The sequence below is a fragment of the Phascolarctos cinereus genome, unplaced genomic scaffold (genome assembly GCF_003287225.1).
Source record: "Phascolarctos cinereus isolate Bilbo 61053 unplaced genomic scaffold, phaCin_HiC Scaffold_4;HRSCAF=312, whole genome shotgun sequence".
NCBI lineage: Eukaryota > Metazoa > Chordata > Mammalia > Diprotodontia > Phascolarctidae > Phascolarctos > Phascolarctos cinereus.
The window spans coordinates 58,793,436-58,818,277 of NW_027555847.1; the positions used below are offsets into that span (position 1 = coordinate 58,793,436).

A 24,842-nucleotide genomic window follows, 5' to 3' on the forward strand; every position below is an offset into this window, starting at 1 on the left:
GTTAAGTGACTTGCCCAAGGTCACATAGCTACTAAATGTCCGAGGCCAGATTTGAACTCAGGAAGATGAGTCTTCCTGCCTCCAAGCTTTGTCCACTATTCCACTCAGCTGCCCACATCTATATAATCATTTTAATTAAAAAGAAACCCAAAGAATTAAGGGAAAAAAGTACTTTCTATACACATCCTCATTTGATTCTCCCAACAGCCCTTGGAGGCAGGACTTGCAAATATTACCAGGAGTCAGGCATAGTAGGTTTTGAGTCAGAAGACCTGAGGTTTGCAAAGTTTCAAGAGAGAACTATTTCCCTCACTGAGCTGTTGCAAGAAAAGTGCTTTGTAAACTATGAAGTGTCATGCAAATGTGAAATTTTTTATCAACCTCATTTTATCCCCAGATAAGGAAACCTAGAGGCCCAGTGTTTAAGTTACCACTTTGTGCTATGTTCATTCCATCTTCTTTCTTGTGGGTAGGTATGGACAGATGACAGCAGGAAGCTACTGCTACATTGGACCCCAGGGAATAGTTCATGGCACTGTGGTAAGGGATTCCTGGAGGGCATTGGCCATACAGGGAAATAAATTCTTATGGCTTATCTGAGTCTAGATCTCCAGGAGGCCAAAAATAATGAAAGACCTACTGAAGGCCAGAGCTTCCAACAGACCAGCCCCAGTGTCTCAGTCTCAAAGGGAGTAGAAATCCATGCTTCCTCCCTACATCATTCTAGGGCCACCATCTCTGAACTCTGAGGAGGAACTGACTGACCCTTCTTCAACCACCCTATCGCACACAGGGTCACCATGATGCCTAATATCTCCCGAAACCTCCCTGATTGCAAGCTCCTCCTCTCCAACCCTTTTCCCTCCCATCCAGCCTTTTCCTGGGGATTGGAAGGTCTGAAGCCATTACCTGTACCCTAGGGATACAGCTAGTACTGTCTGGGCTATAGATGCCCTTTATCCCAACAAGCTTGTACCCAGGGCAGACCATCCTCTGGACCAACCTTTCCCATTTCCCGGCTGAATTTGCCCAAGGTATAAGACTTTTGAATTAACAAAAGCTTTCTTGTGGTTCTCTCTGCAGCTGACAGTGCTCAACGCTGGCCGGTGCTACTTGGGAGTAGAAGACTTAAGTGGGAAGGTTTTCGTTACCTCTGGTCTTGGAGGAATGAGTGGTGCCCAAGCCAAGGCTTCTGTCATTGCTGGTTGTGTGGGGGTGATAGCCGAGGTGAGGCCAGCATTCTTGAAAAAAAAAGAAGAAGAAGAAGAAGAAGCCTGGACTTAAGACCATAGCTCTAAATCTAGAAGGCACCTCAGAGCTCATTTAACCCAATGCCTTCATTTTACAGAGGTAGAAACAGTCTGAGGGAGGGAAAGGGACTGCACTCAAATCTGTGTCCCCCATCTAACTAATCATGTGACTATGGGCAAGTCATTTCATTGTCTGAACCTCAGGATCTTTCTCTGTGAAATGGGATAGCACCTACTCCCTTTACTTCATGGGGCTCTCGTGTAGAAAACCTTTCATAAACTGCTAAGTGCTATATGAATGTGACCTCTGGTTTTTCCAACTGCTACCCCTGAGAGAAAGGACAGAGTCTTCAGGGCAGATCTGGCCTTCATCTTGATTTCACCCAGCAGGGAGAAGAATATCAAGAGACCATTTATTTTATGTTTATTATGAAAAAATACCATAAGGCATTTAAAGTCATAGGACAGTGGAAAGAGCAGGGAATGGGGGCCCTCACTCAGCAACTTTCCTACCAGGGGGATCTTTGGCAAATCCCTTTCCTCTCTTGGCCCCAGTTTCTTCATCTGTAAAATGGGAGTAGGACTAGGTGACTTTTAAGACTCCTTCTAGTTCTAAATGCTGGGACCTGTCAAGAGTTCAGTGATTGCCAAGTCTCACATCTTCTGACTTTCTTCAATGAACACTACCTAAGGGTGAAGCTTCCACATAACTTAGATGCCTTTGGCCTCTTTTATAACTAGATTCTGAACCATATATTACATCGCATTTTTCTATCATCCTGTCCCCATGCATTGAAATCACTATTTGTGTCTGCATATCTCTATCTCTACATATATACATATATATGTATATGCTTACATATATTCATATATGTGTGTGTATATGTGTGTGAATACATATATGTATAGACATATATATACACCTAGGTAGATAGTTGTGTATGTTTATATAGGGGTCTGTATTTATTGACTGAAGTTCTGTGTGTCTGCTCTGAATTTAAGTATTTAAATCATTAGAACATTTTATACTTCTCTATAACCAAAAAAAGCCCCATCAACCAACCCATTAAGCTATGTTGCTTTTTATATGAGAATTGCTCTCTACTGATTTTCCTCCCAGTTACTTATCTTGTTCTAGCTAGATCTGTAGCCTGAATAGGAAAAAAAGGTCTCTCACCCTGATTTAGCTACTCATACTTTTTAAATATCATATCAAGGAGTATAATATTGAGTCTGATCTGTATATAACAAAGGGAAACAGAGATTTAAGGCAATTAGCCAAATGATTTAGGCTCCAAATCCTGGTTCTGGAACAAAAAAAAATTTTCATTAAGTAATGAAATTTAGTCTATTAATCTCATTCTTTCCACCAGTTTCAGATTTTGCATCTTATTATTTGTGAGGAAATAGTTTAGGGAAGCATCTGGTTCAGGCTCCAACAGGCCTGTTAGGTACCAAAACGTGGTACGAAGGATGCAGCAGGCCTGGATTCTGGTGCCACTTCTCCATCTCTGACCCTGACTGGCTGTGCGACCTTGGGTAAAGAACTTCTCCCTGAGCCTTACTTTCCTCTTTAAAATGAGGAGTCTGAGCAGGTGATAGTGGGTCATCTGTAACCCCTTCTCCTGGGAGGAGGCTGAGGCTCCTGGATTGCTTGGGTTTGGAGGTTACAGTAGGGCTAAAGTAGGCAGTAAGTCCAATACCAAAATGGTGAGCTCTTGAGACTGGGGGGCCAACAGGCTGCCTAAGGAGGGCCCAACCAGCCCAGGTCAGAAAAAATGAGCAGGTTAAAGCTTCTAACCAATTGGCATTGGGAATGGGCCCAGAGGTGGCCAATGAATTTCTAGACAGGACAAAAGAGGAAGGCCCACTCTCAAGAGTAATCAATCAATAAGCAAATAAATAAATAGACACACAAATGAAGGAATGAATGAGGAGTCTGGACAAAATGATTTCTAAGGCCCCCTACTGGACCAACATTCTATGGCTCTAGGTCAAAAAAGGATGCTTTACGTTCAAACTTGGAATACAGGGGGGCACAAGGCAGGACTAACCTCAGCAAAAATGCTTTGCTATCTGTTGTAGGTCGATAAAGCTGCACTCTTGAAGCGTCACCAGCAAGGCTGGCTGATGGAAATCACAGATAGCCTGGACCACTGCATAAAGCGGCTCAGGTAGGACTTACTGTCCTTCATGTTAAAGATACAGGACATGATGCAGAGGCGCCTGATGAACAGCTTGGTTTATAAGTAGGGGCAATATGGCGGAATGAAAAGAACACTAAGCTGGGAGCCAAGAGACTTGGGCTACAATTCTGGTTTTGGCACCAACTATCTATGTTACCCTGGGAACAATATCTTACCTGTCTGGACTTTGGCTTCCTCATCTGAAAACTGGATATCCGAATATTAGCCTTACTGGCCTAGTTGGGTTGTCATGAAGATCAAACAGAATGACCCAGGCAAAGTAGATTTAATATCTTCATAAATATCAGTTGCTAAAATCATGATATCATCATCATCATCATCATCATCATCATCATCATCATTGCCTTCCTGGCCATCACTGCCCAAATTGTCTTGGCCATTTTGGCCCATTTATACCAATGGCTTATGAAGAAGATAGAGTAATTGTGCTGTGGCCCACTTTAATGTTCCAATAAAGTTCTGACCTTATTATCCTGAAACTAGATGTCACCTGATTATTTTCCTCTGGGATTTAAAAATATCAGTATGGGTGGGCCAGGAGGGTCAATGTAAGTAAGTGTAATTAAGATGTTTGAAATGTTATATCTAGTTCCATTATGGTTCTACTTTAGGGAAGCAAGAAAGAAGAAGATGATCCTTAGCCTGGGTTACCATGGGAATGTGGTTGATCTTTGGTAAGTTCAGCTTGAATGTTTCAGTACCCTATTAGACTGGGCTGGTCCAAATGGAATAAAAGTATAATTCTGTGAGAGGGTAGAAAACCAACTATATATCATTACCAACTATATATCATGATTATGTCATTTTTCCTTTCTGAGTCTCAATGTGCTCATCAGTAATATAGGGACAATGATTGCAGTCTCACCTATCTCATATCCTTGTTTGTATAGTTAAAGAGGGAAGTGGAAATTTCAGGCAAAAATTAGACAAATAATTTAGGTCCCAAATCCTGTTTGTGAGTCTGATTTTTTTAAAGCAGCATTTTCAAATATATTTTATTTTTTCCAATCACACATGAAAACAATTTTAAACATTTGTTTTTAAAATTTTGAGTTCCAAATTCTCTCCCTCCCTCCTTCCCTTTCTTCCTCATTGAGAAGGCAACATGTGCAGTCCCAAAGAACAGATTTCCATATTAGTCATATTTTAAAAGAAAACACAGGCCAAAAGACCCCAAGAAAAATAAGGTAAATTTTGAAAAGTATGCTTTGATCTGCATTCAAACTCCATCAGTTCTTTCTCTAGAGGTGAATAGTGTTTTTCACCATGACTCTTTCAGAATTGTCTTGGATCTTTGTACTGCTGAGAATAGCTAAGTAATTCATAGTTGATCACTGTACAGTATTGCTGCTACTGTGTACAATGTTCTCCTGGTTCTGCTCACTTCTCTTTGCATCTGCATATTCTAAAAGTCATCAAGTCTTCTCTTGTCGCTTTGCACTGCCCTTAATTTTATCCCTTATCTTTTCCTGGGGCAGGGAGAGACTTGTCTATGAGCTGGACACAACTGGGGAACTGTTAGTAGACCTGGGATCTGACCAAACCTCCTGCCACAACCCTTTCAATGGTGGATATTACCCAGTGCAGCTCAGCTTTCAGGAAGCCAATCAGCTCATGGCTACAGATCCAGCCAAGTTTCGGGACCTGGTGAAAGAAAGGTAAAGGGAACTCCATCTGTAGAATCTTTGGATATTTGGTAATTTTCCCCAAAATCTTGGGGTGTGTTATGGGGCCAAGACTAATTGTAAAGATATTCAGTGTCAATATGAATAATGCAATTTAGAGGTCTGGGAAGGTTTTGCCTTCACTCAAAATATTTTTTCTCATACTACCTGAAATTCTTCTTTTCACATTGGTAGACTGCTTGAAATGACACCATTAAAGAGTTTTTTAAAAAATGTAAATATTTTTACATGAAGAAGTAACATTATAAATCTCTCCTTAAAATTGGGGCAGAATTAGTGTAAGGGAAGTGGTAGCCCTGTACAGGTTATATGAATTAGCCTCCAGGGTTCCCACTTTGGTCAAATCCTTCAGCAAGCATCAGAAGCAGGTGTATGGTGTGTGTGGGGTGTGTGTGGGGTGTGTGTGTGTGTGTGTGTGTGTGTAAGAGAGAGAAAGAGAGGGGGGAGAGAGAGAGAGAGAGAGAGAGAGAGAGAGAGAGAGAGAGAGAGAGAGAGAGAGAGAGAGAGAGAGAGAGAGAGCGTGAGCAGCTGGGGGCAGGGTGAGGGAAAGACTGGGAGGAATCTAAGACATTTTCTTTATTAGTAATAACATCACTGATTTACCCTTTACTCCCAAGCTAATTCCCTGTCACTGGGTTTCATCACAATCAGAAAATCAAGGTGATACATCATCGGGATAGGAAGACAGAACACTAGATCAGTAGGACAGGAAAACAGGTGTTGCCAATGACCTCGACTAGGATATTAGCCTCTTCTACCTTTGAGTTTTTCAACAGCCAGCCAATAAAAGTGGAGTCTGAGCCAGTGTTTCTCAATTGTCCCTCATATGGATGGTAGTGCCATCCATATTGTCAGGAGTGGCAGCTGGTAGCTGGCACAGCCCTGAGGCTTCTGGCTGCCTGAGTAGTTTTTCCTTTGTGTTTGTGTTTGTGTTCCCATGTATTGTGTGAACCTGGGAACACTCTCTCTTAGTTCTCTGTACTCTAAGCTGCAGAAGGTCTTAAGGCAGAGCATACACCAAAGAACACGAGTAGCAATGATGCTATGTCACAGGTCAGTGACAGCTGTATCTTTGACAGCAACTTCTGAGCCCATCCCTATCTTCCTGAGTGAACTGTGCTAGAAATAACAGGATCCTTTAAGGGAGAGACAGCAGAGCTTTGACCCTGGGAACTCTGTCACAGTAGTAACTATTGCCACATTGGACAAATGCCCAGGAGACTTGTACAGACACAAACTTACTTCCCCCAGCTCCCTATCTGCTAGACATACCATTGCCAGGGAAATTTGTCCTTGGGGAAACGAAAGCTACAGATAATTCAGTTCCACCCTTCCCAACCCTCAAAGCATCACCTGGAATAGATTCTTACTCTGGGAACAATCCAAATTGCCTAAAGGCATCAAGGTTGACCAGACTCATTTTATACTGGCAGCTTGTAATCATCCTTCTTCCTTCTTCAATACCCCAGCTACTGCCACCCCTGCACAATTCTGCAAAGCGTTTTCTCCATGCTGAGGGCTGGTGCTTTCCCTGGCTGTGGTGCTCACAGGGCTCACTTAGCACTGACTGCTATTCTCTTAGCCATGGATGGCATCAACATCTTTTCTGCTAGTTCTGCTAGCACAGGTTCCCCACCGCTGGTCTAGAATGACCTCTGAGGTCATCTCCTCTCAAGCCCTAGGGTTCTTCCTCTGCAAAGTTAGGCGGTTGGATTAGATAGACTCTCAGTTTCCCCACTCCATTATCTTTGCTAAGAAAACCCCAAAAGGGGTCACAAAGAGGCAGACATGGCTGAAAGTGATTAAAGAACAATGAGATTCCCACTGTAGAGCTTATAATCCTGTAACTTCTTACATTCTTCAACTGATTCCCAAAGAGAGAAAAAGATTATACAAATATCCCATAGCAATGTGCCTGGATTCTCTCCTTTCCACATCACGTATTCTTCCTTTTATCATGATTATTTGTGTGCCTTTCTCCCTGTCCTCTCATTCTGCTGTCCATTAGATTTAAAGTTCCTTGAGGGCAAGGGTTATTTTAGCTCAACTCTTAGCCCAGTGTTTTGCACATAGTAAGGACAATATATGTTTTGTTGTTTGTTGTTCAAAGTCCCTTCCAGCTCTGAGGTTCTAGAATTCTAAGGTCCTTCGAATCTATAATCTCTCTTTGCTTATGTGTTTCAGTCTGAAAAGGCATGTAGCAGCAATCAACAGACTTTCTGAGAAAAGCTTCTTTTTTTGGGACTATGGCAATGCTTTCCTCTTGGAAGCTCAGAGAGCTGGTGAGTATACCCCAAGTCTTTACAAGGTGGACCTACAAAAGAGCTAGTAGTTTTTAGTTAGCAATGGAATACTTAATTGGGTTCAAATGCAATCTGGAAAGTTCAGATACGATAGACTGTGAGTTATTCGGGGAAATTTGATGGTGGGGCATTTTCCTAATCTCTGAGGTTGACATCAGGAAGTTCAACTATGACACTTCCCAACCCACCACTTAGAACTCCCTGAAGAGTCAAGAAAAACTAAGAGAATAACCCTGGCTAGCTAAGTTTTTTTTTAAAAAATATGAGTGCTTTTAAATTTAAATTTTATTTTATTTTCTGTTCCAAATTCTCTATCTCTACCCTCTCCCACCCTTACCCATTGAGAAAGCAAGAAACATAGAATCCATCACAAATATGTAATGTCATGCAAAACAAATTTCCAAATTAGCCATGTTACCCCCCCCCAAAAAAAAAGGTGAGAAGAAAAGAGAGAAAGAGAAGAAAATATCCTTCGATCTCTACTCTGAGTTTATCAGGTTTCTCTTTGGGGGTGGACAGCATGTTTCATCATGAGTACTTTGGAATTATTGTTGGTCATTGTGTTGACTAGAGTTGCTAAGTCTGAAAGGTAATTATTTTTACAATGTTGCTATTACTCTATAAATCACGAATTTTCTTAAGTTTAGGAGAACAATAAAAGCATTCAGTTTTGAAAAATAGATCATTCAATGTCCAGAAGATACAGATATAAGCTTCCCTCAGATTTTACCCATATTTCTTCAATTCTATATTACCTCAAAAAGTGGTTCTTTTTCTTTTTTTCCTCTCTTAAATTTTATTTTTTTGGTTCCAAATTCTCTCCCTTCCTTCACCTCTTACCTACTCATTGAGAAGGCAAGAAATATGATAACCATTATATAAAATATATTGATATAATACATATATTATAAAATATGCAAAACGTACTTCCACATTAGCAATGTGTATCTTTTTCTTGATGCAAGAAAGGAAAAATTTCAAACACAGGGAGGGAAGAAAGGGAGAAATTAATTGTAAATGGAAAAGTAGATTTTTTGTTGTCTCTTTCTCTCTGTCTCTGTCTCTTAATTTTCTATTTGTATCTCCAGTGCTCTATCCATAGCAAGTGCTTAATAAATACTTTTTTATTCCTTCCATTTCTCAAAACAACAGCAACAAAGACTTCCTTGTAGCTACAGTGTTATGCAAGGGTAATGGAAATATGGTGTGGTGGGAAGGGCCCTGGACCAGAAGTCAAAGGCTCTGAGTCATGTGAGCAAGAAGGGATAGCCACAAGCTGAAAAGTAGGAGTTCTGTGCCCATCCCTTATTCTCCCCTCCTCCTCCCTACTTTCCCACCACTTTTTGAATTATCTTTATATGTTGTCTTCTTCCATTACAATGTAAGGGCCTTGAGGGTAGGCTTTGTCTTTCTGTTTGTATTTTTATTCCCAGAGTATGGCCCAATGCCTAACTACACTAAGTGCTCAATAAATACTTGCTGTCTCGTCTCTCATTGCCATTTAGGAAGGGGAAAAGAATTGGGAGCTATATGTACTTCACTGATGTATGAAAAGAAATTAAAGCTTCAGAGGAAGAATTTTTTTTTTCCGTTGAGGTGTTTGTCCCATACTTCTTGCTCTTGCCTTGACCATTCTGTGCAATGTGTTTGTGGTCTGCCTGCAGGTGCTGATGTGATGAAAAAGGGGGGCAATAAAACAGAATTTCGCTATCCATCCTATGTCCAGCACATAATGGGGTAAGAGAGAATGGGCAGAAGCAGCCTATAGCCATTTCCATGTAATGCCTAGAAGGAATCTGCTCTTTAGGGCAGGCCACCTGATTTGGACAGCCAAGTAATTACTATTCCCTAAGCACCCACTATGTATTGCTAAGCATTTAATCTGCCAGCAAAATACAAAAAAGAAGAGACTGGATAGACCTATCTGAAGGCTTTTTCAATCAATACTCATGGGACAAGACCTTATTGGGGCTAAATTTGAGTGACGACAGTGGAAATGAAGAAGGGACATATAACAAAGTCATTATGATGGAAGAATCATAGAATTTTGAGTTGGGAGGAATCTAGTCAGAATCTATACTGACCCTTTCATTTAACAGAGAAAGAAACAGGTTCAAGGAGATCAGATGAACTCTTCTGAACTCACACAGCTTGTTAATGGCAGAACCAGAACTAGAGCCTGGTCTTTGGAGAATTAGTCCACCATGACATAAAAGATGTAAAAAAGAAAGGGACTCCAGGCAGACAGAGAAGTGAGAGGAAGCAAAAAAAAATTGAATTATTTAGAACACACATATGTTGTATGTATGTGCATGTATATAAATATATCATACACATACATACATAACATATACATTAGGTATGTATGTGTGTATATACACACATATAGTCAGCCCATTAGTAACTCTGATTCCTACCCTCCTTGTTTTAGGGGTAAAATATCTTCCCATTTCCCTTCCCACACCCTCCCCAAGGTAGATGAAGTAAACACACATTGATTGACATTGGTGGAAATGATAATGAGATGAGAACACAAATTATAAGCCCTTGTGTCTGTATACCATTTTATGGCTTTCAGAGTACACACACACACACACACACACACACACACACACACATAGAGGTATGTATATATGTGTGTGTGTCTATGAATATATATACATGTATATATATACACACATACATATACACATAATTTCTGGATTCATCCTCAGACCAGCCAAATACTATTATCCTCATTTTTAAGAGAAAAGAACTAGAGGCGAGAGAATTCATGATTTGCTCAGGGTCACACCATGGCAGGCCTGGTAGTTGATTCTCCCTATTTCCAATCCCAATTGTTCTTTCCTCTATTGGGCACTGCCTCCAGTAGCTAGAAAGCACATCCTTCAGACAGGTTTTTTTTATTTTCCTGCCTCAGGTATTCTTGGGCTTAGAACCACTGGACCATAAGATTGAGAGCTGGGAGGAACTTTAGAGATTAAACCTTGTTTAACCCTCTCATTTTAATGGAAGAAGACACTAAAATCTAGAGAAGAGAAGGAAACTGCTGACAGTCACACAGAGTGGAGACTCAAAATCAGGAGTTCTCGGTCCAAATTGAGTCGTTACCCCCCCCCCCCATTTCAAAATGCTTCCTAGTGAAGCTTCCCCCAGACTCCACAGCCAGCTGCTAGGCTGTGTTGTGGTCCATGCTTCTTATGTGGGTTTGGCTTTGATTTTGCTATTTTTCTGGGTGCAAACATTTTTGAGAATTTTCAAATAACCACTCAGAGCCCTTTCTGCTCAGATTAATTTGTTGGGGATTCTTTGGATTCTTTGTGCTTTGGCTAATGAAAGGAAAGCACTGCCAGAGGTCAGGACAAATAAGGCAGGAACGTGAAGTATGCCTCCCAAGTGAAGCGTTTTGCATTTCCCAGGGACATATTTTCTCTGGGCTTTGGACCTTTCCGCTGGGTTTGTACATCCGGGGACCCCCAGGACCTAGTGACCACAGACCTGCTGGCTACATCCGTTCTGGAGGAGGCTGTCAACCGTGGAGGTAATGCCACTGTTACTGAGGGCCATCCAGATTCTGTCTCTTGCATTATAAAGTGGAATAATGGACCCACAGAATTTCAGACATAGAAGAGACCTTAGAAAATAGGAAGTTAGAAATGGAAGGGGCCAAGAACAAAGAACCTCAGAGCTGAGAGGGGCCTCAAGAAAATAAAATAGGGGCAGCTAGGTGGTGCAGTAGATGGAGCACCATCCCTGGAGTCAGAAGGACCAGAGTTCACATCCAGTTTCAGACACTTGATCCTATCACCTAGCAAAAAACAAAACCAAAAACATCAAATATGATCTCTTTGATCCTTACAACAAGGACCTTGGAAGCAAGGAAGAAGCATAAATACCACAAGCAGCTTTCATAGGGCTTGGGTTAGGGATAAAAAAAAATGGGCAAATTCTGGGTCTAGAACATTCCTAATGAGCAACTGAAATGTAGAAGAAGAGACAATGAAGATGTGGAGAAGCAAGAATAAGTAGTTTCTTATAGCATATGGAGCTAGAGAACTTAAAAAAAAACAATAGCTAGCATTTATATTATTGTTGTTCAGTTGTTTTTAACTCTTCATGACCCCATTTTGTTTTTGGTTTTTTTAGCAAAGATAATTGCCATTTCCTTCTCCAGCTTATTCTACAGATGAGGAAACTGAGGCAAACAGGACTTGCCCAGAGTCACATAACTGGTAAATGCCTGAGGCATTCCCTAACTCGATTCCTGGATTTCATCACATGTATAATGTGGCACCATTCTCCTACCCCTTTAATTTGAATGTGCTGTGACCCTGGGCAAGTCACTTAACCCAGTTTGCCTCAGTTTCCTTATCTGTAAAATGAGCTGGAGAAGGAAATGGCAAACTACTTCAGTATCGTTGCCAAGAAAACCCCAAATAGCATCATCACCAAGAGTAGTCTTCTTGACTTCAAGCCTGGTGCTCTATCTATTGTACCACCCAGCTGCCTCAGGATTTATATAGCACTTTTTTTTAAAGGTTTAAAAAGTGCTTTGCATATGGTATTTCATCTGACCTTCACAACAACCCTGGGAGGTACTATTATTAATCCAATTTTATAGATGGCAAACAGAATGTAACTGACTTGCCCAGGGTCACACCACTAGGAAGTGTCTGAGGCAAGATTTGAACTCAGATCTTCCTTATCCCGAAGCCAACCATTTATCCACTGAGCCTCCTAGCTGCCCCACTGGGCCAAATAAAGACAAAATAGGCCCCACCTTCTTCATGATGTTCCTTTTTTGTCCTTTCTTGTTGTAGTGAAAGATTCTGTGAAGCAACAATATGCAGATAATATCCGCTGGATCCGGGAAGCCGGGAAACACAAGCTGGTGAGTGGATTACAGAAAAAAATGGTGGTAATTTAAGGGCTACAAACATGGTCAGACACATTACACTGTGCTCATAGAATCCCAGAAACTCAGTTGAAAGGGAAGTCAGAGACAACCAGTCCAACCTGTATCTGACTGAGAAGGCGCTCTGTGACATCACTCCCAGGTGGTCACCCAGCCTCAAAGACCTCTCAGAGAGGTTGGAACAAGCCCACAACCTCTGAGCCTCGGTCCTAGATAAGGCTGTTCCTGATGCAATGTGTTTCTAATCAACTATTTTCCCCCTATTTCACCCCACTATCTTTGAAATAGGGGCTTCAGCTCTTAGGGAGGCATAGAGGGCAATCTGATTCAGAAAACATTATTTAATTCTAAGCAAGAAACTGAAGACCTTAAGGGCACAGGTGATGTTTTCATCACCACTGTAGATGGAAAGCAGGAGAAAGGCAAATCTGGGAGGTGAGCAGTTGGTTAAGAAGATGGTACTGAGAACAGAAACTGGATTTCTAGACCATGCCTTAAAATATAGAAATAATGAACTCTTGGACAGGACACCTAATGAAGGCTGGCTGAAAACACTTTTGCCTAGAGTATTTCAAATATGATCAAGAGGACTTTAAAGTGAAAAGACAGAGGAAGAGAAAAAAAATCCTACTTCTATTTCTATCTACTTAGATTCTATAGATAGCAATAGTTACTATAATGGGAAGAATGATAGCAGTAGAGATAGTCAGGATACCTGGGTAAAAATGAAATAAAGAAGCCAGCAATAAAACTCATGGTTCCAAATACCTATAAATACAAAAAGTATAGGCAATAAACCAGGTGGAATAGAAACCCCAAAGAAAGGAAGCTAATTTGACCCCACCAATGTCACTGAGACTTGATGGGATGGGACGTCGGTCTGGAATATAGTCCTGGATGGGCATTTTTGTTGGTGGCAGTGTTCAGTCATTTTTTTAGTCATATCCAACTCTTCATGATGCCATTTGGGGTTTTCTTGGCAAAGATACTGGAGTAGTTTGCCATTTCCTTCTCCAGCTCATTTTACAGATAAGGAAACTGAGGCAAACTGGGTTAAGTGACTTGCCCAGGGTCACAGCACATTCAAATTAAAGGGGTAGGAGAATGGTGCCACATTATACATGTGATGAAATCCAGGAATCAAGTTAGGGAAGCAAAGCATATAATATTTGAGTGACTATTGAAAAGGAGAGAAATAGGGATGGTATTACCATGGGCATTGATTAATGACCACTTGGATAGCAGGAAACATATGAGGTACTCAGAAAATAAATCAAATGCCTGGCATGGAGAGGTGATATAGTAAAGATGGGAGACATCTGCTGGAAGTTTCTGGGCCAGAAGCAGAGCAGCTAATAAATTATTAAGTTGCCCTGATGATTTCATCCTTAAAGAGTGGAGTAATAAGGGGAAACACCAATGTGGACTTAATTCTTAGCCCATTGTTGATGAAGCAATGGGAGCCATGGGGAATACTGAACCATTCCATGTAAGGATTCATTATAGAAGAAGAAACAGCCAAGTATAGTTGGACATGTTCCTTGGATGGTAGCTAAGTATAACATGAAAGGTTCAGAGAAGACACAGATAGGATCCCAAGGCCAAAAATTGTACAGGGAAAGTCAATCCAAGAGGGGTAGGAAACTACAAGATACAATCCTGTAGACTCAAACCAAGACAATTCCAATGAGGAAGAAATGGGGAAACAGCATAAGTTTCCTTATGCTGTAGATGCATAAAAGAATCCATCCATCAGCTTTCATTTTCAAAGACATGGCTCAAAGCTGAAAGCAAGTGCAGGTAATGAAGAATGAATATAAAAATGTGACATGGTTCTGGACGGACAGTACCACAAGTGCCAAAACTTAAAATGAACTGAGGTTTACAGTGAATGCTCAGGACATCAGAAGAGGTTTTGTTGTTCAAAGGGAAAAAAAAGGAAAAAAACAAAGAACACAAAAAGAAAAAAAGATCACAGAAAAGATGATTGGATCATTGATTTAGAGCTGGAGAGGACAGCTACTGGGGGTGGATAGGACAATTATAATGAATGACAGAGGGAAGGAAGAAACAGTAAAATCCTCTTTTTGCTTCTGTTTTCTATCCCAAGTAGAATAATCTTTGAAATGGAAGGGACTGAATAAAAATGGTTAAAAGACAGGTGAGACCCAGGATAAGTAAGAGGAGAGTAAAAGAGCACCTAGCTGCCCTTGGCAAGTTCAAGTTGACTCCCAGAGTATTGAAAGCACTTGTAGGCATGATGGCTAAGCTTCTTGAAGGGACATGTAGAGGTACCACAAGACTAGAGAAGGGCTAACTTTGGTCTTTTTTTTTTTAAAGGAAGAGTAGAGTCTGCAAATTATAGGCCTATGGGCTTGATTTTTTTATTCCTGGCAAAATTCTAGAAAGCATTATTAAAAAGAGGGTTTGTCAATACCTAGAAAAGGGAATAAGCATTTATACAGCACCTACTATGTGTCAGACATTGTGCTAAGCACTTTAAAAATATCATCTCATTTGATCCTTATAACAACACTGTGAGGTAGGTGCTGTTATTAACCCAAATTTACAGTTGAGGAAACTGAAGCAAATGGAGATTAAATGACTTGCCCAGAGTATCACAGCTTGTAAGTGTCAGAGGCCATATTTGAATTCAGCTCCTCCTTACTCCAGGTCCAGAACTCTATCCCCTGTACCACCTATCTGAAAGGGAAGCCATGATTAGCAAGAACTTTCCACACCAGACTCATCTCCTTTGTTGACATGGTAACTAGATAAGGGAAAAGCAGCATGGTGTCACAGAAAGGGCCAGCTTTAGAAGACCTGTCTCTAGCAGGTACTGGCTTAGTGACTGTGGAGAAGTTACCTAATCTCTCAGTGCCCCAGGAAACTCTAAAATTAAGTTACAGACAAGTTTCTGGTTGGCATCAGCAGAGGGAGTTTTGACCCAAAAAAATTACCTTAGCAGTGAAACCAAAGGTTCATATTTGGCAAAAAACAGCCAAACAAACAAACAAACTAGATTGGAATTTCAGGAGAATGTTGTGGATACAATTTACCTAGATTTAAGCAAAGCATGTGGCAAAGTCTCTCATTCTAGTCTTGTGGATAAGATGGGTAGCTGTGAGTTAGAGGACAGTACACTTAGGTGCCTATGGAACTGCTTGCATAACTAGCCCCAAAGAATAAGCCAACACCGTCTTGGAGGGAGGGCTCTAATAGACTGCAGCAGTAATCTGTCATTGGCCATATGCTGTTTTATATTTTTATTAAGGTTTTGGATGAAGGCAATGAGAGCATACATATCGAATTTGGAGACAAAAATCGGGAAAGGGGAGAAAACACATTGGATGAGCCACAAAGTCAAGATCCAAAAAGATGTAGACAGACTAGAGCATTGGGCCAAACTTAACAAGATGAAGTCTAGTAGGGACAAATATAAAAGCCCTATACTTGGGTTCAAAAACAATCATTTTTGCAAGTACACAACATGAGAGGCATGTCTAGAAAATGCTTGTTCATATGAAAAAAATCAAAGAGATTGGAAGGTTTCAGTGAAAGTTCCCTATGAATTTTCAGTGTGATGAGGCAGCCCCAAAAGCTAATGGAGTTATAAAAGACCATTGCTGGATTAAAAGTGCTTTTTGGAAGAAATGGAAACATCCCAAAAGGATTATAAGAATAGAAATATACCAATCAATGCTAAAACAGTAGCTCTTTTTATCTGCCATTTAAAGGGAAATTGGATGATAACTGAAGACACCTAAGGTGGCAAGGAGGGGGAGATAGGGACAAGAAAGGAAAGGGATTAGGGTATTAAACCCCACACACCAGGGCCAGGACTGATACCTACAAAGCTGGGTTGGGAAAGAGTTGGAGAAGAACATAATCAAGGACATCTCCAGGGAACTTTAGACACAATGGTCTTCAGGCCATGGCAGGAAGAAGGGGTCCACAGGCTTCCTTAGAGAGGCTGCTCCAGGACTTGCACACTAAATTCTCTCTGGGATTCCAGAGTCCATGCTTCAGGGAAACTCAAGGATAGGCTCCTTAAAGTTTGGGGATTAAGGCCTCTTCGGTATTTTGTAGAGAAGAGAGAGCTCAACTCAGCTGGGTCTGATTGGTTTCCCACCCCTGAAATCCTTTTCAAGCAGACACCAATCAGCCAGGGAACTAAGTATTTCTAGCCTGGAATAAAAGATTCTGGCTATTGGGGGAGTTCGGAGAGCTGTAGGTAGGAAGAGGAAGTGTGATTAGGGCATAAACAGATTAAGTCAGAGGGCTTCTTGATCTGGAACCTTGAACTTGTTTTTTTTTTAAAAAAACATTTTGTTAAAGATATTAATATAATTGAATTCCTTTGTAATCCTATTTATTTTTTTGCATTTTAAATTATTGTGAAAAGGGGCCCATAGAATTCACAAGATTATCAAAGGGATCCATGACACAAAAAACATTAAGAATATTTAACAGGCTTCTACATAGAATGGTGAATAGAGCCCTGGGTCTAGAGTCAGGAAGACCTGAGTTCAAATCCAGCCTCAATCACTTTCCAGCTGTGTGACCCTGAGCAAGTCACTTAATCTCTGTCTACTTCTCTTTCCTCATCTATGAAATGGAGGTAATAAGAGCATCTATCTGCTAGAATATTGGCATATCCTTTGGGACTAATTATGCTAGTTATTCTGTGAGGATCAAGTGAATTACACTGCTACGGATACTTAATATATGCTTTCAAACAAACAAACAGTTTCTGGATGAAAGGAAGCAAGGACTGGGGGAGAAAGGTTTAAAGATAACATGACAGCTGCCTTGACATATTCACAAGGATGTTCTATAGAAGTGAGATTTGACGTGTTCTATTGGGTTACAGGAGCAAGGGCAAGAAGCAATGGGTAGAGGTTATAGACAAGTAGGATTAGGTTTGATATAAGGGTAAAAAACATTTCCATCAATGAGGGGCATCCAAAAACAGAACAGACAGCCTGGGAAGGTAGTGAGCTCCCTGTCACTAGAGGTCTTCAAGAGATGGCTAGATTAGCACTTGTTGGATAATGCTCTACAGGGGATTATTGGTTGGGTATGACTGGGCCAAGATGGACTGAAGTCCCTTCCACCTCTGAAATTTTATGACTATGTGAATTTCAAATGGATCTACCACTGTAGGCAAATAAAGCCAAGTCAGGATGCCATCCCAATTCTATTCGATGCAAAATTCAAGCCTGAGTCTTAGCACTAGAGAATGTAGTAGCACAGATGTGGCCAAAAAAAAAAAAAAAGCCTCCCCCGATTATTTTGAGAATTAGGAACAGATCTTTACATAGGGATTGGGATAACAATTGGATGAGTGATTTCACTGATATAGGGAACCTCTAGATAAGCAAATTCTCTCCTCCAATGCAGGCTTGAAATTTCTTTTTGATATAGAGAGAGTTGTCTTAGAATACTGAGAGGCTAAATGATTTGCCCAAGGTTACAGAGCCATTATGCATCGTTCGTGGGACCTGAACCTGGGTCTTTTTGGTTCTCTCTAACCACTATGTCATGCTGCTGCTCATAAAACATAAGCACATAATTACCATTACAATGCAATGTCCAGTAGGTGCTGAATGGGTCCCAGATGTTGTTCATGCCACAATTTTTCCACTTACAAAATGAGGAGAAACAGCATTTCTGCCCACTTCCACCATCACTATTCCCTTCTCTCCCCTTTGGGATATTATAAGTGGGAATGGAATTCATCTACAAAGGTGCTTTGGCCTTCCTGGAGAAAAGCTCTTTGCTTTGCAAAGTTTAGGGACTATCAGTGGATTTCAGTTGTCTGTGTGATCCCTCCCTCTCCTTCCCCCAAGAGACTGGCCACGCACACATCCTTATCAACTTGTGCTTCACATCTTTTAGGTGGTAGGCTCCCAGGCACGGATCCTGTACTCTGATCAGAGGGGTCGAGTGGCCATTGCTGTGGCTATTAATCAAGGCATCGCTCAAGGAAAAATCAAGGTGAGGTAGAGTCCACCATAAAAAGGTGATGGTAGGGAATCAGTAGAATTCTGAGGTCCTGACCAGGCCTTTCCCAAGAAACCATGATTTAACCAAGAGAAACTAATGATACATGCCCACCGAACTTGTTGTATCAATCAATCATTCACAATTTATTTTACTTTATTTTTTATTCTGAACTGAAACATTCCCCACCCCAAAAAGAGCCTTTCCATACACAATGCAGAAAACAAAAGCAGGATTCTATATGAAACTGTGAATCTCAATTTAACATAATTTGCTTTTTTAAAAGTATGTACTAAATTCTACACATTATTTTCAATTATCCTGGTGGCTATGCTTCCTTCTGTTCTCTCTTATGCATTTTTTTCTTTTTTCTTTTTCTTTTCTTTTTTGGAGGCAGTTGGGGTTAAGTGACTTGCCTATGGTTACACAGATATTAAGTGTTTGAGACTGGATTTGAACTCCCATCTTCCTGACTCCCTTCTGTGCATTTTAAAAACTGTTTCCATGGCCTTCTTTTTGAAGGTCTAGCATCCCCAATTAACTAAGAGAAAGAAAAGAAAAAAACACCTTGTAACAAATAAATATAATCAAGCAAAACAAATCTACATGGTGGTCATGTCCAAAAAATTGTCTGTCACTTAATGCTCTGTGTCCATCCCCTCTGTCAGGACATGAATAACATGCTTCACCATCCATGTCTGGGAACACAGTTGGTCATTGCTTTGATTTGAACTTTTAAGTTTTTCTTTATAATGTCCATGTATAATTTGTTCTCCTGGTTATTCTCACTTTCCCTGCATCAATTCACACTGCCCAGGGTTCTTTAAAATGGTGTCTTTTGTTATTTCTTACAATGCAATAATATTCCATTATATTCATATACAACTATTTGTTCAGCCATTCCTCAACTGTCTAAGAGGCAATCAAAACCCAGATTAATTTATTTTCTTCTCCACTGACTCTCCATTTAATCCCACCTTCATGATCAGGAAGTTTGTTTTGCTTATGATTCTTCCCTATCTGGCATTATTCTCCCTCTTACCATTTTACTATTGAGTTTTGTGTATTTTTACACCAAACTCTGTGTTTGTGTGTGTGCGCATATGTTCGATTCAACTGAAGCTAAAGACCTGAACAATACCTCAAGAAATCATCTTGCCCGCCCTTTTGACTCTTTCATAGGAGGACACAGATTCTTCTGAATTTTATATTTATTTACATATTTGATTAACTCATAAATTGATAGAAGACAAGTAGTATGATTTCAATGATTCTCCAAAAAACCCTTTCCCTCCCCCTGGCTGCTGCTTTAGTTTCCATCATTAGAGTTTCATTCCATTAGCTGAAGACTTGGACTCCACTGAAAATGTTAGTCCCATTGAGAGCAGGCTCTCTAAGAAATTATTAGCGGCATACCTCTCATGAAGCAAAGCTTGGTGACGTTATTGCTTTCTTCACTCATCAGAAGGACTGCCATGTAGGAAAGATGTAAAATGTAGAACCATTCTGTGTTAAAGACTGAACAAGATTTTGTTTCAACATCAGAAAATACTTTTTTAACATTCAGAGTTATCCAACAATAGGAGCTCACTATTATTAGAAGGCAATTAGGTAGAGTGGTGGATGGAGAATTGGACCTAGAGTCAGGAACATCTGAGTCCAAATCTTACTTCAGATGCTTATTAGCTCTGTGATCCTGGGCAAGTCACCTAATATCTATTTGCCTCAGTTTCCTCACATGTAAAATATATTGCTTTTTTTTTTTTTAAAACACCACAGATAACCCTTGCCACATCTTAATCACTTAGCACGATGTCTGGTACATAGTAAACGCTTGATAAAAATGTTTCCTTCTCTTGCTCCTCATATCCTTCATCCCACAAGAACCCTCCTTTGTAACAAAGAAAAATAATTCAGCCAAACTGATCACCATATCAACCACTTTCGAGCTTGTATGTAGCCTCTTCCCACTTCTCCACTAAGAGAAGAGAATTTGTTTCATTATCGCTTCTTCAAGACCTGGATTGGTCGCTGCACTTAAAGTTTAACTGCTTTTTTGTATTGTTTTCACTTACATTATTGCAAACGTTGCTGATACTGTTCTCCTGGCTCATCTTTCGCCACTCTGTATCAGTTCATACAAATCTGTCTGTATTTTTCTGTTACTCTTATTTGTCATTTCTTCTGGCACAATAATATTCCGTTACATTTATATGCTGCAATTTATTCATCCACTCCCAAATATCAGCTTTGTTTCCAGTTTTTTTGTTATCACAAAAAGAGCTGCTATGAATATTTTGGTATACACATGGCCCTTCTTTCTGTCTTTGACACCCTCGGGGTATATGGCCAGTAGTGAGATCACTAGATCAAAAGGTATATTAAAAGTTTAGTGACTTTTGCATAATTCCCAATTGTTTTCAAAACAGATCAATTCACAGCTCCATCAATATTGTATCAGTGTGACTGTCTTCTCACAAGAGCTGTAACTTTGACTATTTTTTTTTACCATATTGGGAGTAAGGCAAAATCTCAGAATGTTTTAATTTGTATTTTCTATTAATAATTATTATTATTGATTTAGAATATTCTATGTGGTTATTGATAGTTTATATTTTTCCTTTTGAAAACTGTTGTCCTTATCTATCAGAAGGCTTTGCTGAGTGTTTGTGCTTGACTATCTAGGCCCCAGTGGTCCTCAGCCGAGACCACCATGATGTCAGTGGGACAGACAGTCCTTTCAGAGAAACATCCAACATTTATGATGGATCTGCTTTCTGTGCAGGTAAGAGGGGTGATGAAGGTCCTCAGAGAAGAAGCTCTATGATGAATAAAATAGTCAGGAGGAGAGAGGATTTGAGTCGTATCTTAAGGTATGGGCAGGGTTTGGATGGATAGAGGAAAAGGCATCCAGGAAGGATCAGCAGCATGAAATACTACATATTTTGTATTAAAAATAATATCTAACAATGCCTCTTCACAGGCCCTGTAAGATAAAGGTTAAATAAGGCACATTCTTGGCTTGGTTAGAAGGATCAAATTATTATGAGGACACATTAAAAAAACTGTTAAATGACATTTTTCAAAAATTCTTATGACCTTGCTCTTTGGGCAAGAAGGCAAATACAATCTTTAGCAGTGCCCACATTTGTCAGTGAGGTTGCATTAATACAGCTCAGTGATGAGATAGGTAAACTAGTCATTTGATTGGGAGATAAATTGAGGTATTGACTGGAAAAGTGTGTATGAATAAGAGAAAAGTCCAAAATATTGACTATAACAAGACTAAGTTTTAAACAAACATATCCACCGATCATTAAACTAGCATTTATTAAGTGCCTACTATGTGCCAGGCTCTGTGCTAAGCAATGGAAATGTAAATATAAGAATGAAACTAATACATATATAGATATATAGATGATATATAGATATATCGATGATATATTGATATATAGATGATATATAGATGATATACAGATGATATATATAGAGAGAGATATATAGATATATAGATGATATATAGATATATATTCAAATGAATGTCAGCATGTTCAAAGTTGTTCCTTTGGGAAGTTATTTTGTTATTCAGTCATTTCAGCAGTGTCCAACTCTTCATGACCCCATTTAGGGTTTTCTTGGCAAAGATACTGAAGTGGTTTGCTGTTTCCTTCTCTGGCTCATTTTTTATAGGTGGAGAAGCTGGGGCAAACAGGGTTTAGTGACTTGCCCAAGGTCACATAGTAAGTGTCTGAGGCAGGATTTGAACTTAGCAAGATGAATCTTCCAGACCTGGCACTCTATCCACTGTGCCACCTAGCTGCCTCAAGGGAAGTTATATACTCATACTAATAAGCTACATTTGGCTCAGAACACTGGGGGGATCTGATTTTAGAGCCTATGACTCATTCTTTTGAATCTCTTCATGGCATGGTAGAATTAAAGAATTAAAGTGAAAGTGGGGAGACTTGGGTTTAAATCCCAACTCCAGCATTTACTAGCTGTGTAACCATGGGTCAGAAATATAATCAGGGCAGGGTAAATGCAGCTCTGACCAAGTGCACCAAAATTTAGAGTGCAGAATTTTCATACATGAATTCCTTTAGCAGCATTGAAACAGTTCAATTAAATCCAACAAGCATTTATTAAGTACCTACTGTGTGCAAGGCATTGTGTTAACTACTGAAGCTACAATAACAAAATAGTTTCTGCTCTCAAAGAGTTTATGTTCTAATCAAAGAAGGGGTATACAATCAAGGGCTGTCTAGCAGGTACCACTGTGGAGGGCAGTCTGATTTTACTAAACCACTACTGTTTCTACTCTCTACCCTTCATCCTGGCTCAGGACATGACCTTCCTTGGAGGTCATTGCCTCTATTCTTCCCTCTTTCATTTCTACGGTTGGAGAAAACCTAAAAGGTACTTGGTATAGACCAACCTGTCATCTAGGAGATAAATAACTGGCTCAAGAGAGTTTTTTTAAATACTTAACTAAGACGTAAGTTCAAAGTCCATATGGGTTCTCTTCTCTGAATAGTTCAAAAGCATAAACATAAAGATTATTAGTAAAATTCATAGAACTCTGAGCCCCTAGGAAATTCTTTTGATCACCAGACCAGAGAGGGAATTTTTCCAGCCAATTCAATTTGATGTAATTAATTATCTACAGGTTCTTTCCCCTCCTTTTCCAACTGTCATATCACACATTGTGAGGAAAAAAAAGCAACGCATGATACAGTTTAAAATATTTTATCTTTATCTAGAAAACCATTGTTTAAAAATACAAATAACCAGTAAGCAAAATTAAAAATTTGCAGAGAAACTCCTAGGAATGAACCATACTACCAGTAGCATGCATCAATAAAACAGAAGGGAGAGAAACAGTGGAATGAATTCACTGTTGTTCCAGTGGCTTCTCTGACAAGTAGACACAATTCAGTGGCTTCTTGTTGGACTATATTAATTATCTGGGCAGTAACCCAGGGAAAGGAAAAGACTTCAGCCACTATACGGCTTAGAGTCAGTTTCCCAGAAACTGTCTTCCACTTTGTGCCATTGCTGTTACCATCCACTCACTCTCTCCAGAGTGATTTTAAAACTCTAGCTGCTGCAGAAATCTCTGACTTCCAGTTCTGACCCTGTAATAGCTTCATCTTAGCAACTTAGTTTCCGTCAGAAGACAGCTAGTCATTTTCCTTTTTTTTTTTTGCCATCTTTACCAATATGGTGGGCATAATGTGGAAACTGTTGCTTTAATCTGCATTTCTCTAATTATTAGTGATTTGGAACATTTTTTTCCACATGGTTATTGATAACAAGGCGGCCAGTCCAAGTCTTTCCAAGAGGACTGTTACACAAGTAAACAGATGAGTAAATGGAAGCTAATTTGAGGATGGATCTAGCACTAACAACCAGGGCAATCATGAAAAGCTTCCCTATGGAGATTGTACCTGATCTGACCCTTCAAGGAACTCAGGGAACCTAAGAAAGCAAATTGGGAAGGGAACATTCTATGTGTGATGGACAAGCTGCCCAAGGTAAAGGGCACAGGAGGTAGAATGCCAGGTTCAAGGTACAGAAAATAGACTTGTCTGGAATTTGGAGTACTTGAAAGGAAATAACATGAAATGTCTGGAAAGGTATGTTGGAGACAGATTGTGAAGGGCTTCACATACCAAAATAAGGGTGTGTATTTTATCCTAGACATAATATAGAGCTGAGCTTCTTGAGCATGTGAGAAATATGTTCAGACCAATGATACAGGAAGACTATTTGGCAGCTATGTGGACTAGGGATTAGTGAGGGGGAATCCTGGAAACAGTGAGTCCAATTAGCAGTCTGGTATAATACTGTAATAGTCCAGACAAGAGGGGATGAGGTAAACTTGGGAGTAGAAAGAGGACAGATGGTAGGGATGTTATAGAAATATAACTGATAAAAACTTAACAAATGATATACAGGGTGAAGGAGGTTTCTTTCTTTTTTTTAATAGTTCCACAGTTACTTTCTCTCAATTTCCATTTTTCAGTATTAATAAGATCCATGATGCCTTTGCTTTTTTCTTCAGATAACCTAAATTGATCTTTCCTAGTTTCCAGTATGTTCCTCCTCTATGTGCATTTGGTCTAATCCTTTGGCTTTTTTTCATTTTCATTTTTATGACCAGAAAGGGAAGAGTTAAGGGTTGACCCCCAATATTCTGTACCTTAATGGGAGGGTTGTGATGTCCTCAATAAACACAAGGAAGTTCAGTGGAGGGATGGATTTGAGGGAAGATACAATGACTTCAGTTTTAGATGTGTTGGGTTGGAGATGCTCACAAGATATCTGGTTGGAAATATCTAGTGGTCAGCTAGTGATGTGTGATTGGAGCTCAGGAAAGAAACTAGGGCTGGATATATTTGGTACAGAGCCATAGATATATTTGGCTGGATATTGCATTGAACTTATTGTTGAAAGCATAGGAGTGATAAAACATC

General features: G+C 39.9%; 1 protein-coding gene across 1 annotated transcript in view; it reads left to right on the top strand.

Moving 5' to 3' along the window:
• UROC1 (urocanate hydratase 1) overlaps positions 1-24,842 on the top strand; it is a 49,621-nt gene that overhangs the window by 11,666 nt on the left and 13,113 nt on the right. Inside the window, exons 7-17 of the mRNA XM_020981146.2 lie at positions 474-540; positions 1,084-1,227; positions 3,336-3,424; positions 4,069-4,131; positions 4,936-5,115; positions 7,327-7,424; positions 9,110-9,182; positions 10,865-10,986; positions 12,266-12,336; positions 18,262-18,360; positions 21,052-21,151. Coding sequence (XP_020836805.1) covers positions 474-540; positions 1,084-1,227; positions 3,336-3,424; positions 4,069-4,131; positions 4,936-5,115; positions 7,327-7,424; positions 9,110-9,182; positions 10,865-10,986; positions 12,266-12,336; positions 18,262-18,360; positions 21,052-21,151 — 1,106 coding nt within the window. The remainder of the gene's footprint in view (positions 1-473; positions 541-1,083; positions 1,228-3,335; positions 3,425-4,068; positions 4,132-4,935; positions 5,116-7,326; positions 7,425-9,109; positions 9,183-10,864; positions 10,987-12,265; positions 12,337-18,261; positions 18,361-21,051; positions 21,152-24,842) is intronic.